General features: G+C 40.8%; 1 protein-coding gene across 1 annotated transcript in view; it reads right to left on the bottom strand.

Moving 5' to 3' along the window:
- The window catches only part of LOC103474721 (uncharacterized), a 67,719-nt gene that overhangs the window by 44,681 nt on the left and 6,826 nt on the right, over positions 1-16,212 (bottom strand). Inside the window, exons 15-36 of the mRNA XM_008425876.2 lie at positions 15,902-16,093; positions 15,669-15,806; positions 13,967-14,149; positions 12,722-12,916; positions 12,422-12,570; positions 12,167-12,335; positions 11,943-12,077; positions 11,422-11,574; positions 10,007-10,208; positions 9,723-9,863; positions 9,449-9,634; positions 9,125-9,196; positions 8,605-8,731; positions 8,379-8,512; positions 7,855-8,052; positions 7,512-7,661; positions 6,831-7,010; positions 3,042-3,158; positions 2,212-2,361; positions 1,927-2,079; positions 710-925; positions 348-452 (exon numbers count right to left, since the gene is read on the bottom strand). Of these exons, the coding sequence (XP_008424098.1) occupies positions 348-452; positions 710-925; positions 1,927-2,079; positions 2,212-2,361; positions 3,042-3,158; positions 6,831-7,010; positions 7,512-7,661; positions 7,855-8,052; positions 8,379-8,512; positions 8,605-8,731; positions 9,125-9,196; positions 9,449-9,634; positions 9,723-9,863; positions 10,007-10,208; positions 11,422-11,574; positions 11,943-12,077; positions 12,167-12,335; positions 12,422-12,570; positions 12,722-12,916; positions 13,967-14,149; positions 15,669-15,806; positions 15,902-16,093 (3,445 nt within the window). The remainder of the gene's footprint in view (positions 1-347; positions 453-709; positions 926-1,926; positions 2,080-2,211; positions 2,362-3,041; positions 3,159-6,830; positions 7,011-7,511; positions 7,662-7,854; positions 8,053-8,378; positions 8,513-8,604; positions 8,732-9,124; positions 9,197-9,448; positions 9,635-9,722; positions 9,864-10,006; positions 10,209-11,421; positions 11,575-11,942; positions 12,078-12,166; positions 12,336-12,421; positions 12,571-12,721; positions 12,917-13,966; positions 14,150-15,668; positions 15,807-15,901; positions 16,094-16,212) is intronic.

The following is a 16,212-nucleotide window of genomic DNA, read 5'->3' as shown; positions in this document are numbered from 1 at the left end:
ACAAATCAGTTTGCCCTGCAGCAGGGTTTCTAAGAGATGGGTCAGCCAAGTGAAAGAGGGCATGTGTTGGAATTATTTCAAAGACATCAGGAAAGCAGAAGCCGAAAGATACGTGTTGTCAGAACTTGCTAATGGCCTCCAAATGGTAATTAGCATGAATAATACATTACAGCCATACAGTGTAATGGGCCAAAAGGGTAATAACATCCTCCTCTATTTGTTTGTGTACATTGCACTTTTATCATATGGATGTTTATATGCATTGTATTAAAAAAAACAGCAACGCTTTAACAATGTGCAGTGCATAAACAGCTACAAGCTGATTTTAGAAAAGGCTGGCAAATAACCTGAGGGGCAAAAGTGACCAGGTGGGCACAAGGAGCCTGAGAATCCATCCTGGGGGGAAGGAGAAGATGCCCCAAGCTTGCAGAAATATCCAGCATGACAAGGTCCTACGGATGAAAGGGCATAACAGATTTTTTCAGTAATTTTATTATTCAGTACATACATACAGCCCTCTAAAGATTTGTAGAGACCTCATTCAACAAGTAAATCACACAAATTGAGTTGCTTTTAATCCAACAGTTCAACTGCTGTGGAAAGTTTTGTTGGTAAAACTAAAATGCACCAGATCATATAAAGGCTTTACACATAATACATCTAAACAGTGGTAGCTGGATTGTTGCCAGGACAACTGTGTCCGCCTCACCTGTCGGCTCCGACAGTCCAACGGAAGGACAGTAGTGTCCAGCAGGACAGGGGACGCACCCTGCTGGGCTGCTTGTTCGCTCACTTGGGTTGAAGGAGCCAATGGGGCAGGGGTATTGGTTGGCCAGGGCTGTACCTGCAGGGCAGTAATGCCCTTTAGGGCAGGGCCTGGGAGAGGAGGCATTGACAGGACCCAGTCTCAAGTCACAGTAGTACCCTTGAAAGAGGTGAAATGCTTATTTTTAGATTAAGTGTCAGTACATATGAAAAGTGGAGATGTTTGTATATCTGTCTGTCATTTTTCTGTACTGCATACAATCTATTCAAACTCGTATTATTATTTTTAAAAAATCTGATTTCACAAATACATTTGTAGACCTTTGAAAGTTGTCATTTTAGTTGGACAACAGCGATAAATGGCTAAATGGCTAAATCTTTAAAAATCAGCAAAACTGTTAAGCTCTTGAGTTGTTTTGGTGTTTTGATTATTTAATTCTAGCTTGATTATTTTGTGCTGCTTGGTTTCTTTCCTTCAGTCGTGACGTGCGAGTTTGAGGATGGACCAAAATGCAGACAGGAGCTGGGAGCATGTAGAAAGTATTAATGAAAAATTAAAAAACAAAAACTCTCAGTGGGCACAGGGAGCCAAAGCAGAACAAAAAACATAAATCCAAGGGATAAGAAAGCAAAGGAACATGGGGAAGAAACGGGGAGAATAACAGGATATAACAGGAACGACCAGCAAGGAGTGTGCGCAAAAGAAGGGTTTAAATACTGTGAGGCTGAATGGTGGAAAAAAGACCTGCAATGATGAGCTAACGGGTTGCAGGGGTGAAGGGAGAAAGCAGCAGGCTGAGCAGAGAGAAAGAAAATGGCACAAGGGGGTTGAGTGAGAGTATAAAAGGGACTAGGAAATGAATCCAATAATAATAAATAACTAGACTTAAGAAACAGAATTAAACTAGAGTAATAAAGAATAACGAGACACAAGAAATGAACCCAATAAAGTATAAACACTCAGGAAGGACTGAATTAAAGTAAAACATAAACGAGACTGATCTAAACAAAGAAAGAGACATAAACGAGTAAAACTAAACGAGACTGAATTAAACAAAGAAAGAGACCAACACTAGAATTAAATAATCAAACCAACTCACGATCCTGACAAAAAAATTCATAAAACTTGTTCAGATTAAAAAGAGTTTTAGTCCCGCTCACCAGCGTCACAGATCATGCATGATCCCTGTTTGTCTCTGTCCTGGTACGTTCTTGATGGACAGGGCTCTGGAGCTAAACTCCCCTCTAAGCAGAAATGGCCAGAAGGACACGGCAGAGCTGTTGCAACACTCTGACCAGGAGGACACCAATATCCTGAGGCATTAAATAGAGCACAGTCAAAATATCAAAGTAAAAAAGGAGAGTTTTAACAAAAAAAATTGATGGCAAACTTTTTTTTTTTTTTTTTACAAACAATAAACTCATGAAACAAGACTGTGGATTGACCTTGGCTGCAAGGTCCAGTAGGAGTCCTAAGTCCCGCTTCTCCACAGTAGAATCCGGCCGTACATGGCTGACAGCTAGCCTCATTAGTCAGACCAGACACAGAGGAGAAGCTTCCAGGTGGACACAACTCTGGCTGTCCTGATCCTTCCGCTAGACAAAGAAAGAGGTCAAAAAGTCATCAAGTCATTCTTCTATTCATTCATCTTATTTGCACATCAATTGCCTCTGCAGGGTAATGAAGAGGGGCAGATAATTTATAGCTAAATAAACTTGGCTGAATGTATGGGCAAAACTCCATATGCTTCGGCATTTTATGAGCAAGCTAACACACAATGAAATAAACCGAGTCACACAGACACAGACAGGTAATTTAAGAGTTTTATCTACCCAAATCTGTTGGATTGTTTCAGGTCTACAGCCCATCCAATTTATTTTCCACTTTCTCTTTCGAGAAGTGAAAGTGGAAAGATAAAATCAAGATAAAAATAATAATAATAATAAAAAAAAAAACAATACTTCAAAAGTACCCTATTGCTCTCTATTCTATTTGGCTACAAAGAACAATTTATAAAAGTTATGTATTTCAGTGTGTCCACCCAGGCTGCACTCCTTATTTAGGAATGTAACACTGATTTTTATCAATAAAAAGAAAGTGTTATCTTTCTGGCCTGGGTGGTCCATTACTATTTGGAATGGTTGTTGTAATACAAATTTATCATTGTCCTTGTTCAACACCTCGTTAAATGCATGTTACAATGCACCATAGATCTATTCTCCTACTAGAGCACTTTAACTTCACATAGTTTTTAGCTTGCTTATGTGGGTCTCACCGCAGTACGTCCCAGGAGGGCAGATGTTGCCTGTTATCCCATCGGTTGGTCTGCTCTCAGTGGCTCCTTGAACACAGTAATACCCGGGAGAGCACGGCCCCACTGGCAAAGCTAAACCTTTTTGGATAACATGAAAACATTGTTGTTGTTGGGTTTTTTTTTTTTGACTTAATGCAACCAGCTCGTTTTGAAATGACGCAATTAAAAACAGAGACTTTCAAATCATTTCAGATTTTTTTTTTTTTTAAATACTGACAATAAAAACAAAATGAATTGAATGATGTGGTCTACAATTAATTTGCTCATTTAAAGGTTTGATGGCAGGATGTTTTTTTAATTTGTAAAATGAAAAGCAACAAGGACACTGCTCTTTTCAAGTGGGAGACCACAACTTAGTTTAAAAAAAATAGCAAAACTGAAATAGGAGTTATATTAACAAAGAGATTAAGCCTGCTAGAGTAAGTGTGGTGCTTTAGCAAACAGTTTTTGCTGAAAAGAGATTTTGGTTTAATAAGGACTGTAGCTGTAAGCCTAGGTGTAAAGGGAGAAACGTGATTAGAAGCAAGTATAAAACTATGCACATTATTTCTGACCAGGAGGTGTGTATTTCTGCAGATGGCAGTAGGGCCACAGACAGGAGACAGATAAAGTCACATTTTTCACAAATTATCGGACTCATATTATTCTGTCGTGCCAGGGAGACAGCTTTCAGAAACAGGCAAAAACCGTATTTTTAACTACTGCACCTTTAAAATAGTAACTTAACATGACTTCAGCCATGACTTCAGGTTCTGAATGATGTGGTTTAATTGTGCATTCACGTTTTATGCAGAAGTAGAGTTTTAAATTTCCTAAATTAGACAGGAGATGCTCTGAGGTTAAAATGCAATAGGTAAAATTAAAAACTTTTTCACTCGTCCTAACTCGTCCTAATTAGGACGATGCTTTTAAAGATATTTGATGGTGTTTGGGTCATTAAATCATTTTCACACACAGTACTATATAAAGTATACATGTGAACATGTTCAGTTTGTGCGTAAATACATAACACACACACAAAATAATACACTGCTATTAGCCAGTACTGCAGCGGTTGGCTTGTTACCGGGCACAGCAATTAGTGCATCCTGCTGTATTTGCAATTTGCAAATGGATATTGGTTAAGTTTAGTCTAGCATCATTGCTAGATGCACATCCTAATTTCAGAGGTAAATACAGAACCTAATACTTGCATTGTTGTTGTCTGCTTGTACAGCGAAGCTCTCTTTATAGTTTCTGTGTCAAGACAAAAACCGCTTACAACTCATTTTGGCCATTATTTATCACCGTATTTACATGTAAAAACTAGATTTTACAATTTCCTGTGTGCAACTACAGGAGTACCACTTGAGTACCATTACCTAAGTAAGACAGTTCAAGAACTCTGGGTCTAGTTAGCACTCTGTTGGAGAAGCATTTTAACACAGGAACTCCAATTAGGACAAGTCAGGAAAACAGAAACCACAGTAACTGGATTGTCAGTGATTGAGTAAGAAGTGCATGATCAAAACATCAATGTAGATGATGAAATACTGCTCAAATGTAGTGTTGTCTTCTGAGGTTATTAGGGTTTCAACCATATACTTTAATCAACTTTCAAATAGTATCATATTGGATCTTAGTGTCAGCATATCTCTAATCTCTGATCATTACCCGGCTGTCTTTAATGTAAAAATGAGTTAACCAACTAACTAGGTGAAAAACAAGATGCTCAATCAGTGAAAACCATCCAGTAAAATAAATACTTATGACAAAGATTCATCGCTGCTGCCACCTCTTTCTCACTTTCTCATTTTAGCTGGAATAAGATGAAGTGAGAAACTATCCAGAAGTCTGATCTATCAAAATGTAAGCCATTGCTTAGAGGCATGTTTTGTAGCCCAGAGTGTGAGGGGGAGGGATCATTAAACTTCTTATCAGCACTCTGCTCAAGAATCAATGATGCATGTTGATGCATTTGTGCACAGGGCATGGCCTAACGCCACAGCCATGAAGGCATCACTGAAGCTGATTTATTTATGTTCCGGAGCAACAAATTCAGGCACCCATGCAATGCCAAGTCAGAAAACTTTGCTTGAATAAAAAAAAGAAGGAATTCCACATTATGCTTATATCCCTAAGCAACACAGGTAGAGGCGTAAAGTACAACTTCTGAAAAAAAAAATGGATGTCTTGAACTCCACAAAAACATTACAAAAAAATAGTTGATCTATTTATAAAAGTATTTCAATAAAATGAAGTTACAGAAAAGCTACAGCTCTGAAAGAGATTTTTATGCACAAACTTGTGTGTGAATGGCCGTTCTGCTCGATGAAAACAAAGAGCTTAAAGCAGAAAGCATGAGGCAGGCAAGAGGAGATATGCAGTTTGCTAATGTGTTAAAGCTTTAAGATGCAATTTTGTTGGAACTATGTGTAAAACTGGCATGCCTGAGGTCCAGAGCTGCCGCCAATGGAAAGCTCTTTGAAATGAAAAACAACAACAAAGGAAGTCTTGCACTGCTGAACAGCTGGAGTCCAACAACAAGGAAGAATGCTGTAAGATTTTCCTTACAAAATTAGAGAGAGAAGGGTGTTGGTGAAGAGGAGATGACGTACCACTGCAGCTAGATTTATTTAAAACTGTATCGCACAATGAAATAATTACTGCATTTGTCATGAATTCACATTTTACTGTTAAAACCAAGATTTTTAATGCGATGTGAGTGTGTTGTGAGTTCCAGAGAAACAAATCGACTAGTTAGAAAAGACAGTCTGGCCATATAAATAGAGCTGTCGTGTTATGGCGTCAGAGGTGAAAAAAATCTTACAGTGAACTGCTGCACTCCGCATCTGCAAACCTACCAATATATCAGGTTTACTGACAGACCCGGCAGAGACAACATTAATCAGATAATCCTCCCAGGTGTCACAGAACTTTGAAAGAGCTGAGCTGACGAGCTTTAATCCAAAGTAATTTACAAAGGAGGATACAATAGTGCAGCAAATTCTATGCTAACAACAGCTGAAAGAGAAAGTGCAGTAGAGAGTTTATTGAAGCTCATGGTAGCTTGTAGGTTTTCAGATTCTCTCAGAACAACCGAAACTACGAAAGTTTTCTTGTGGAAGAATCTGTTTACATGACATTTGTGCACTTCACAAAAAAGTTTATTTTATTTTAAACTATTATTCTCACCTTCAAGTAGCCAGAAAACCACCATTGAGATTAATACTCCCTTTTACAAAATGTTTTTTGTCAGGTAGTAAGAGGTTTTAGGTCCACTTTCAGTCATAAAAACATACAACATAAGCAAGATTTAACAGAATATTAGATAGTCAGGAAATTGGTTAGACACTCAACAGAAGGTAGAGGATCAGGGAGGGAGGAAAGTAACACGCCATGTCTAATAGTCGCTCTGCAAATACCATCCCTACGATTACCAATGGTGGTGGCATCATGGTGTAGAAGGATGCTTTATGATGATGGGAAGATCAACAAAGCTAAAAAAATCATCAAACACTGAAAAGAAACCTTTAACAGGCTGCGAAAGCCTTGAGAGTAGAGTGATAGTTCACTTTTCAGTAGGACAGAGATCCCAATCTTTTTACTCCAATAAAATGCCCTAAAATCTGAGACTACAAAATGACAAGATGTGAAAAGATTTGAAGCGGTAGGAATACTTTTTCAAAGCATATAGAGACAGAAATGTATTAGAAAACAGCCGGTCCCCACAAAAATTAAAAGCTGTTATGGTTTTTAGAATCTAAATACCTGATTTATTGCAGAAGGTTCCCGGAGGACAGGGTACAGGCTCAGAGCTGCCCAGAGGACAGTAAAAGCCAACTTGACAGCGCCCCCCTGTGGATGTAGCTGGGCACAGGCAGTTGGCATTTGTGTAATTATCAAGGTCAAAGGGCTGCGAGTTCCACGCTGCGGACACACAGAACCAACCTGAGAGGAACAAAAAGCACAAAACGACACAAATCAGGCGTCATGTGACGACTTTCTCAGCGTGGGTTAAAACATGAAATCCAATGTTGCAGTAACGGAAGCAGCACAGGGCAAGGTGGGAAGGATGAGTCACTGCTGAGAAAGGAGACGACTTAATAAACCAGACAGGCGTACTTCAAGCTCCAACCTTAGAGATGTGGGTAATATATGACTGAGGATAGGGCCATTCTCCTGTGCATCTTTGTGCATGAATAAATGATACGTCGAAAATTATTCAAAAGCTTTTGTTGCAGCTGAGACGCTGCCTCTGTTGGGTTGCGGTGTTTCATGCTTCATGCGCAGCCTTTGTTGTCTTCTTCAAAGTCTTAAAGGCTGCTTCGGACAGGTTGGCCCGGCCCTGAAGCCAAAACACGCTGGCGCAGAGGACAAAGTCCTGACACTGGGAAACTAGGCTGCGTGACTGTGAGCTCGGAAGAAATGAACAAAGACACCATTACTCACCAGCCTTGCATTTTCCAGACACTTTGGTCAGCCGCTCCTTCTCACAGTAGTGTCCTGGAGGACAAGGCAGGCAGCTGTCCAGACTCTGAGTCATGGGCTCTGGGTTGTAGTATCCACGAGGACAAGGAAACTGGGTGGCATGCTTAGTTCCTTTACATTTAGCAAAAAAAATAAAAAAAATAAAACAAACATTAATTTCATTCAGATATTTACAAAGCAGCAAAGCTGAGGAGGGAGGTTTACTGAAGCAAACACCATACAGAAGTGCTAAAAATATCTCCGCCTGCTATTCTGGCCACTTCTCAAGATGTATATGACTGATAAGCCTTTTGGATGACAGTACCATCAGGACAGTAGAACCCAGGGGGACAGGGGAACTTGGAGAAGTTGTCGGTCTTTTCCGGGCAGTAATATCCTGCCGGGCAGCGCGAACACGCCGCCTGACCTGTGAGGTTGCTGTAGGTTCCAGCTGGGCAGGCCACTGGGCTGAAGCTCCCCTCAGGGCAATAATGACTTGATGGACAAAGTCCTCCTTCAGAGCCTGAAGAGGAAAATTAAATTAGACGTGATGGAAGGATGCTGAAATGATCACTGCTTCGAGCCTTTAATGTGATGAATCTGCTTAAAGTTTCAAGATTGTAATCACTTGTTCACACTCACACATTTGAGTTTCGCGTGTTTCTCCCCTAAATGATGGTCATTTAAGATATTTCTATTCTAAAGATTCATTTAATCCAAAAAGTATGATTTTAATCCGTCATGTTTCCAAGCTCAAAGGTGAGAAAGACACCTTCTTTCTTCCTCACTGATCAGACAAGGAGACATAATAAAAAAAAACTCAGATACATCAGTATTCCTACTTCCTACCTGTGCTTGCTGTGTCTCCACCTGGACAATAGGTTCCTGCCTGACACAGACCAGATGGATGAGTGAGTCCTGTGGTGCCACAGTATTGACCTGCTGGACATGGACTGCAGCCAGAGGCTTCTGTCAGATAAAGTCTGCAAGCAGAGGAAATGTCAAGACCGTCAGTGTAAACTATCTAAAGTCGGTAAAAAAAATGTATTAATTTTACTATGTAGGTCAATGAAACCTGTCAGAGTAAGTGCCAGGTGGACAGGGCAGAGGAAGACTGGTGCCCTCAGGACAATAGCTTCCCTGCGGACATGCTCCTCCGATTCCCGTGCTGAAGTTCCCATCGGGATTCTCAAAGTTCACACCTTGCAAAGACGAGCATTTCAGTGAGGTGTACTCAGTGGTTTCACTTTGTCATAACAGTGTTTGTACAGCAACAGGCCTTTTAGTTTGAGTAATAAATAATAGTGAGCATCTAGGTATGCTGTCATACTGCTGAGGCGATTCACATTTTGTAACCAAAGGTTTAATTATATTATGTTGGGATTCTAGGTGGGAAATTCACGATCAAAATCACTCTGTCCATCCAGTAGAACTGAGCTTTAGCTGTTTTGTAAAAACAGATGAGTAAACAGGGAACTAAAATTAATGCAGGCCACGCTTTCCAGATTTGTATTTATTATTTCCATTTACCATGAAATTCCACTACACAATCCCATCAGATTGTGGTTGAATATTTTTTGAGGCATGCATTGTACCTGCTATGCAGTAGTACCCAGACTGACAGAGTCCAGTAGGTTCAAACAGACCCCAGTCGTCACAAAAGAAACCTGCAGAAACCATTGAAGTTGCTGTAATGCATGAAAAGTGTTCGTAGCAAAGCCTTCATCACATCATAATATATTTCTCATTTAGTTCATTAAATACAATTAAACTGTGAATTATTGCCTTTAATTTTTATCAATTAGTTTCAATCCATCCAGTAAATAAATTACAGCTTAATAAATTAAAATCCATTTCAGCAGCAGTTCTTATGTGCAGAATACCAATGAGTGCTAAAAATGATGCCACAACACTCCCACCTGCTGGACAAACGAGGCACTGCTCTACCCGACGAAGACCAAACCGAGGGCTGTATGTGCCAGGCGGGCAAGGCAAGATGCCTTCCACCCCCCCACCAAGACAGTAGTGACCCACTGGACATGGCTGGACGCCCTCTCCAGACAGACAGTACGTCCCCGATGGACACTCATCACACATTTCTGACCCTTTAGTCAAGAAGACAAAGAGATGTACGTTTTTGTGCACATCTCTGATACCCACCCAGTAAGCTGCTTTTTCAGGAATGTGTTATACCTGTACTGTTTGAGTAAGTCCCATCAGGGCAAGGGATTGGAAAAGCTGACCCTAGGGGACAATAGTGTCCAGCTGGACAAATGTCCCCCGTTAAACCATCAGATGGCTTTGAAAACTTTGCTCCTCCTGAACAGTAATAACCTATAAATTAGATAAAGCAACATTACACCAGAAATTATAACTAAACTGATCAAAATAATTCAGCGTGGTTGATGCATCTTTCATTTTCAAAACATTGTAATTTTTTTGGGAATTGGACGCATCACTGATCGACAAAGAAACACCTGTGTCGCATAATCCTGACGGCTGACTGAGTCCAGTGTTGTTGCAGTAGACTCCGGGTGGGCAGGCCCAACAGGAGGACAGGTTCTGGCCTCCCGCTGAGATACTCCAGGTCCCTACAGGACAGGGATGCTGCTGTGGGAACTTTGTCCCCCGCAGACAGAAGTATCCTGCAGGACACACGTCACCGGTAGCAACAGCTGCCTGTAGGAATTAAATCAAATATCAGTCTACTTCTTAAATAATGTTAATTTCTCTCCTAATTTGCAGCAAAAAAGAATGGAGAGCACTAGGTGTCCTCAGGGTGTCAAACTAAACATTTTGTTTAGATAAATATTCTTGGACGTCAAAAACATGACGTTGGCTTCATCTCGAATGTTCTTTAAAGTAAGACATGTGGGCAGTCGAGGCTGGTGCCTGTCACTCATTTCCTACGCACCATCAACGGCTTTTCCAAATGAAGATCTGCAGTTATTTATTTACCAAATAGAAAGGAACAAAATATTCCTCTGGGTTTGTATTCGCGCTATTGACATGAAAATAACTGCGTAAAAGTGCGTTTAAACGTGAAAGTCGTGTGCAGCTTAATTCATTAAAAAAAAAAAAACAAAATCAGGACATTTCTCCCTCTTTAATTATCCTGTTTCTCCCTTCCTCAGGTCCCTCCCCCGCTCATACGTGGCACCATGCTGACAAATTGCCCGACTCGAGCAAAAACTGATTTATAAGCACAAACAAGCACCTGGCAGACTGCTTGTCAAACATTTTTACCCACAAGAAGGAAAGAGCAGGTACAACTCAAGACACCAAAACGTTTGAAGCATTTTCTACACAGTGTAGCATGTATTTGTAAAAAGGGAGAAAGACAATAGATGGTTTTCAAGATTTGGTTTAAATAAGTGAAGCAAGTGAATTCATGCCTTGTGATACTTTGGATTAAACCATCTGAACCACTTTTTTATGGCTTGATTTGTGTCTGCTATATTTTTTGTAAAAAACCACAAACAGTGTTTTTATGTGGTTTCACTCAACAGTCATGTTCAGAAATTATTCTTCCAGAGACACGATCTGTGCAGTTCTTCTAGAGCAAACATAGGTGCTGCTTCCTTGACCGATTCCTCCTGCCATCTTAAATAGAGAGCCATATGTGGATGTATTTGTAGTTACCCCATAACATTACAAAATTTGGAAAGAATTTAAAGAATAACTTAAAGCTTTACATACTGGTTCTTAATTTAACTCTGCTTTAAATCAAAAAAGTCTTGATGATGCTGTTTGTTCACAAATGTCCTCAGTGAAACCTCTGATGTCTTCGCAGACATGAATTTCTGTCATGAAATACTTTTCCAAGTCGACGCATACGATTCGATTTAAAAGCGCACATCCGAATTGTTTTGGATGTTTTACCAGAACCTACAGGGGAGCTTGTGGTGGCTCCAGAAGTGCAGTAGTGACCCGGGTCACAGAGACCCTGAGGTTTGGAGAGGCCGGCTCTGCTGCAGAATGAACCTGCTTCACATGGTCGACAATGCTTCACATCCTCACCACTTAGCTGGTCAGAGTAAGTGCCCTGGAAAAAATGAATTATTCACCATCATTTGCATAAACTGCATTCAGAATGTCAGCGTTATTGATATAGTTGATGAACGCAATGGTACATTTTAGATTGCCCAAAAAAACTAGTCATTTCATGAGAAAACAGCCGTGCAGAGGCAGCAAAAGTGTAGGAAGTTTGATGCTGATCAGATTTCTTAACGCTCTAAGTGAGCCGAGACTGTTTTGAGCATTAAGGGTTCTCATCTCTACTCATTCACACAGTAGCATTTGTAATTATCAGGTAAACAAGGAATTCGTAAAAAAAAAAATTATATTTTTGTAGCAACATCGAAGCAGTGAGACAGAAACGTCACAAAGAGAAAAAAACATGAAGATACTGACCGAAGGACAGGGCCGTGCAGTAGAGGACCCAGGAGGACAGTAGTGTCCTGTGGGACAGACTGGTGGCTGGGACAAGCCTGTTCGATTGCACAGCCTGCCTCCCTGACATGCCACACATGAACCTGCACCTCGACGCTGGGAAGTTGTTTTTGTATTTTTAGGTAAAATAAGCGTCGCAACTTAAGATTGGCACCATCAGATTTAATGTATTTATTACTTCCTACCGGCTGAAAAGTGCCTATAGGACATGGCTCCGGCCTGGCTGCTCCTACCAAGGAATAAAAGCCTTCTTCTACTTCATTCTGAATTGGTGATGAAGATCCCCCAGTACAGTAGAAACCAGGAAAACAAAGTCCTGACGGTGAGGTATTGTTGGAGCCTAAACAATAAAAACTGAGATAGGGAGAGTGAGAATGTGGTTGTACATGGAAATAATGTATTTGCTCTCAAAAATGGCGATTTAGTTTGAGTTGAATTACCCAGGCGGACAGCTAACACACTCCTCAGGGCTGCTGAGGCCAGAGCTGTTGCTGAAAGTGCCAGACGGACAGGGGATGGGAGAGGTTGAAGCCAGAGGACAGTAGCCTCCAGGGGGACATAAACCTCCTGTTGGTCCATCGGCTGGAGTCTGGACATAAATAAACAGAGCACCCCATGTGAAAAGAAGCAAAAATCCACTGGCTCTGAAAGTGACTCTGGATAAAAAAAGATTTCCTAATATATGTGGAGTAAAATATTTAGGCACTGCTGCTTCTTTCACAGCAATAACAGAATCGTACTGCAGATTTAGCTCCCACTCTGCAGTAGAAACGTTCTTTGCAGCTTCCAGAAGGCTTTGTCAGTCCGACACCGCTGCAATACTGTCCACCGCCACAAGGGGCACACTGTGAGAGCTCACTGAGAGCAGAGTGCGAGCTGTAGGTTCCCTCGGGACAAGGCTTAGGAGTGGAGGTGCCGTCTGGACAGTAAGACCCCTGAAATGAGTAATGGATGAGATGACATATCATGTCGATTGCGTTTTTATGTAATCTGAGAGCAATTTAGGAATCTGCTATTTCTGTCTTTAAAGAGAAACGAGTGAATTTGTTTTAAAGGGATCCATGATTAGTTCTAACAATAGACTTTATTTGAGAAATATTTATTTTAGATGTAAAAAGAATACAATAATAATACTGTAGGCTGTTAAGTTGTTATACATTTGTTTATGGTGCAATGCATCCTCGGTAAATGACGTACACTTGGTCCGATTACGCAAGCTTCATAAATGAAACAAATGACACATATCTCTGGTCGGACTGTGTGATCTGGTAAGTAGCTTTGTGTCCGGTCCAGTAAAATCTGTTTAGGATTCAGTTTTCGGTGCGCTGTCGGGTTCCTGGTTTCACATTTAGTACCGATAAGAGCTGCAGTAAAAGCTGTTATCATTAAAATAGAGCTTCCAGTATTGCCAGTCTCTGATGTCTCTCCCAACGTCTTTCGCTCACTAGCTGGCAAGGGGGTTTAGTTGCTTTGTCGGCACGGCATTTGGTTTTAGCTTGCAAAAATAACAACCAAGTTTTGCTCGTACACATGATCAAAAGTCTTCTGGAGAGAAATATTGAGACTCAAGTGTGGGTATTTCAGAAGTTGTGTTTGGTTGTTTTCCACCATGGGGGTTTCCATGTGGGAAGCGACGCAAACTCGCCTCATTATTTTATTTTTTGAATTACAGTCAACAGCGACACAGTGTGGCATTGTCTAAATTTACACCAGTCAAAAGCAACATGATAAACAACAACTCGGGTAAAGTTAGCCTTCCTGTGTAGATTCCATTACAGAACAGGCTGAAACGCGTCATCAACCCAGCATGTATAGCGCAGGTGAAAAAATGGCAACCTCCATTGAGGAAAAACATACCAAAAGATACGAATTGTTTTGAATTATGAGTTTTGATGCGTCAGAAACAGCATTGTTTCAGTTAATTGGAAAATTACAACATATTTAGGCCAACACGTTCAACTATTGTGGATCCCTTCAGGTCCCACCTGAGGGCAGAGTAAAGGCAGATCCATTCCCAGTTGGCTGCAGAAATGCCTGGATGGACATGAAATGCAGACTTCTCCAGTGTGACCATGCGTGTTGTTCCTGAACTTGCCAACCTGACAGGGGTACGTGTAGGGGTGGCCGGTCCCTGGGGGGCAATAGTGCCCATCAGGACATGGCTCTGTCTTTAGTATGAGAATACACACAAAACATTCACAGTGAAATACAAATAAAGATTTGAAAAACCTTATACATGCACAAGTCACTATAAACCTTAACTGATTTACTGGCATTGCTGGTAAAAAAAAAAAATGTACAAAAAACCTTAAAGATGCACTACTAGGGAATTGTGAGTAAACCTTGAAAATTCGATTCTCCCACAGTGGAACCTGTGGTGTATGCGCAGGCTAGAAAAATGGCTGGAAAAAATGTTTTCCTGTAAAGTAAGCTTGTTTCTCCACCATTAAAACATGGAGAATGAACTATGGGGCAGCGCATGCAAGAGCGTGAGTGCTAAGTCCCTCCTCCTGGCTTTGATTGGTTGTTTCTGATGAAGAGCAGGGCATTTCTGCAGATAGCAGTGGGACCACTGGAGGGAGCCAGAGAAGCCTGATCTTTTTCACATCTATCTAATATTCTACTGTCCTGAGTCAGGACATACTAATAGTTGTAACAAATATGTTAAAAAAAATTTAAAAAAGAAATAAACAAACACATATTTGTATAAAGGTTACCTATTGCAACTTTAAGCAAAAAAAAAATACATATTTTGTCATAGTGGTATAACTCCACACTGAAAAAAATTCCCAACCAAACTTAATTTATGTGCACTTGCTGATTAAAATTAGGGTGTCTTTCACTATTCCTCTATGCTCAGTCTCCATAAATCATGGGTTTAGAAAAGGGTGGACACTGTTTGCAGCCACTAGAAGGATTCTGTCTGGCCCACTACCACAATTCTGGAAAGATGCAAACTACAAAATTTCAGAGCTTTTTTTGTGAGGCAAATGACCTACAGATCCCCTATCAGACAACTTTGTTTCATTAAAATATTGTACTTTTAGATCAAGATAAAAAGAAGTCACAAAAATGGACTTTCTCCGTAAATGTTTTTTCCCAGTGTGGCGAAAAGTTTGAGCATCACAGCTCTAAACTGTCTAGAGTACTGGATCCTCTCTAGATCTTTCTTCTCTTCTGCTCACCCTACACATCTTTTTACATAACTCTACAGCCTTGGAAATGGCAGAATCAGTGACCCAAGGACTCCTCTTTTTGCTGTACTTTTCCAGCAGATAAGAAGTTTTTCTTTATGTCTCTTACCATCCTCTACACAAAACACCTGTTTTCTTGTTTTACTCCATCTGTTAAGGGAAATGGGCCACTGTGTCACTTTTATATATCAGTGAATACTAATTAGAGGAGTGTAGAAGCTTATGTTTTACTTGAAAGGGATTGTTTGGTTTACCAGCAGATGTACCATTGGTGACTGTTAATATTTTTTTCTTCACTTTTAATTCTTCCCACCCAGTCTTGGAATAAATTTTTTAATGGATTTTTCAATTCTGCATGAGATCATGTAATCAAATATATATATATTTTTGTTTCACACGCCTTTGCCAGTAAAGCCAACAAATTTGCCCTCGTCCGTGTGGTAGCTTGTAAAGTGAATAAGGCGTTTCATCTTAAATTCAGTTCTTTTCTTACAGGCCTGGTGATAGGCTGCTCCTGAGGCTGCTGGGTGTAACAATACTTCCCCTCGGGACACTGGACACACTGAGACACGTCACGCAGACCAGGAGACGAACTGTATGTCCCGTTGGGGCATGGAATGGGGTTTGGGTCCTGTGTGTTTAAATTTGCAGGCAGATTAATTCAAGATGCGGTGTGCTTTTATTTATATTCGCTACAGTCATCCGCTTCCCTACTCCAGGACTCACAATGCCTCCTCCGGGACAGTAAAAACCTCGAGGGCACAGTGTGGCTGATCTCTGTGGGTCTCTGGCCAAACCCTGAGAGCAGAGGAAACCAGGTGGGCACACCATGACACTCAGCATGGCCTCCTCGCTGGTGGTCTCGTTACTGCAGTAATGCCCCTGTAGGCACGGAGAGCACTCCACATAGCCCTCATCCTACACACAAGAGAATGAGAAGAAACATTCAGGGAGTTGAAGTTAAAGATATCAACCGGTATGGAGGTGGGAGACGGCGAAACGCACACTGGCAACTTGCGAAAAAGAAATATTTGACT

Source organism: Poecilia reticulata, linkage group LG13 (assembly GCF_000633615.1).
Source record: "Poecilia reticulata strain Guanapo linkage group LG13, Guppy_female_1.0+MT, whole genome shotgun sequence".
Lineage (NCBI taxonomy): Eukaryota > Metazoa > Chordata > Actinopteri > Cyprinodontiformes > Poeciliidae > Poecilia > Poecilia reticulata.
The sequence above is the reverse complement of the archived record's forward strand: the minus strand, read 5'-3'. Positions and strand labels throughout refer to the sequence as shown.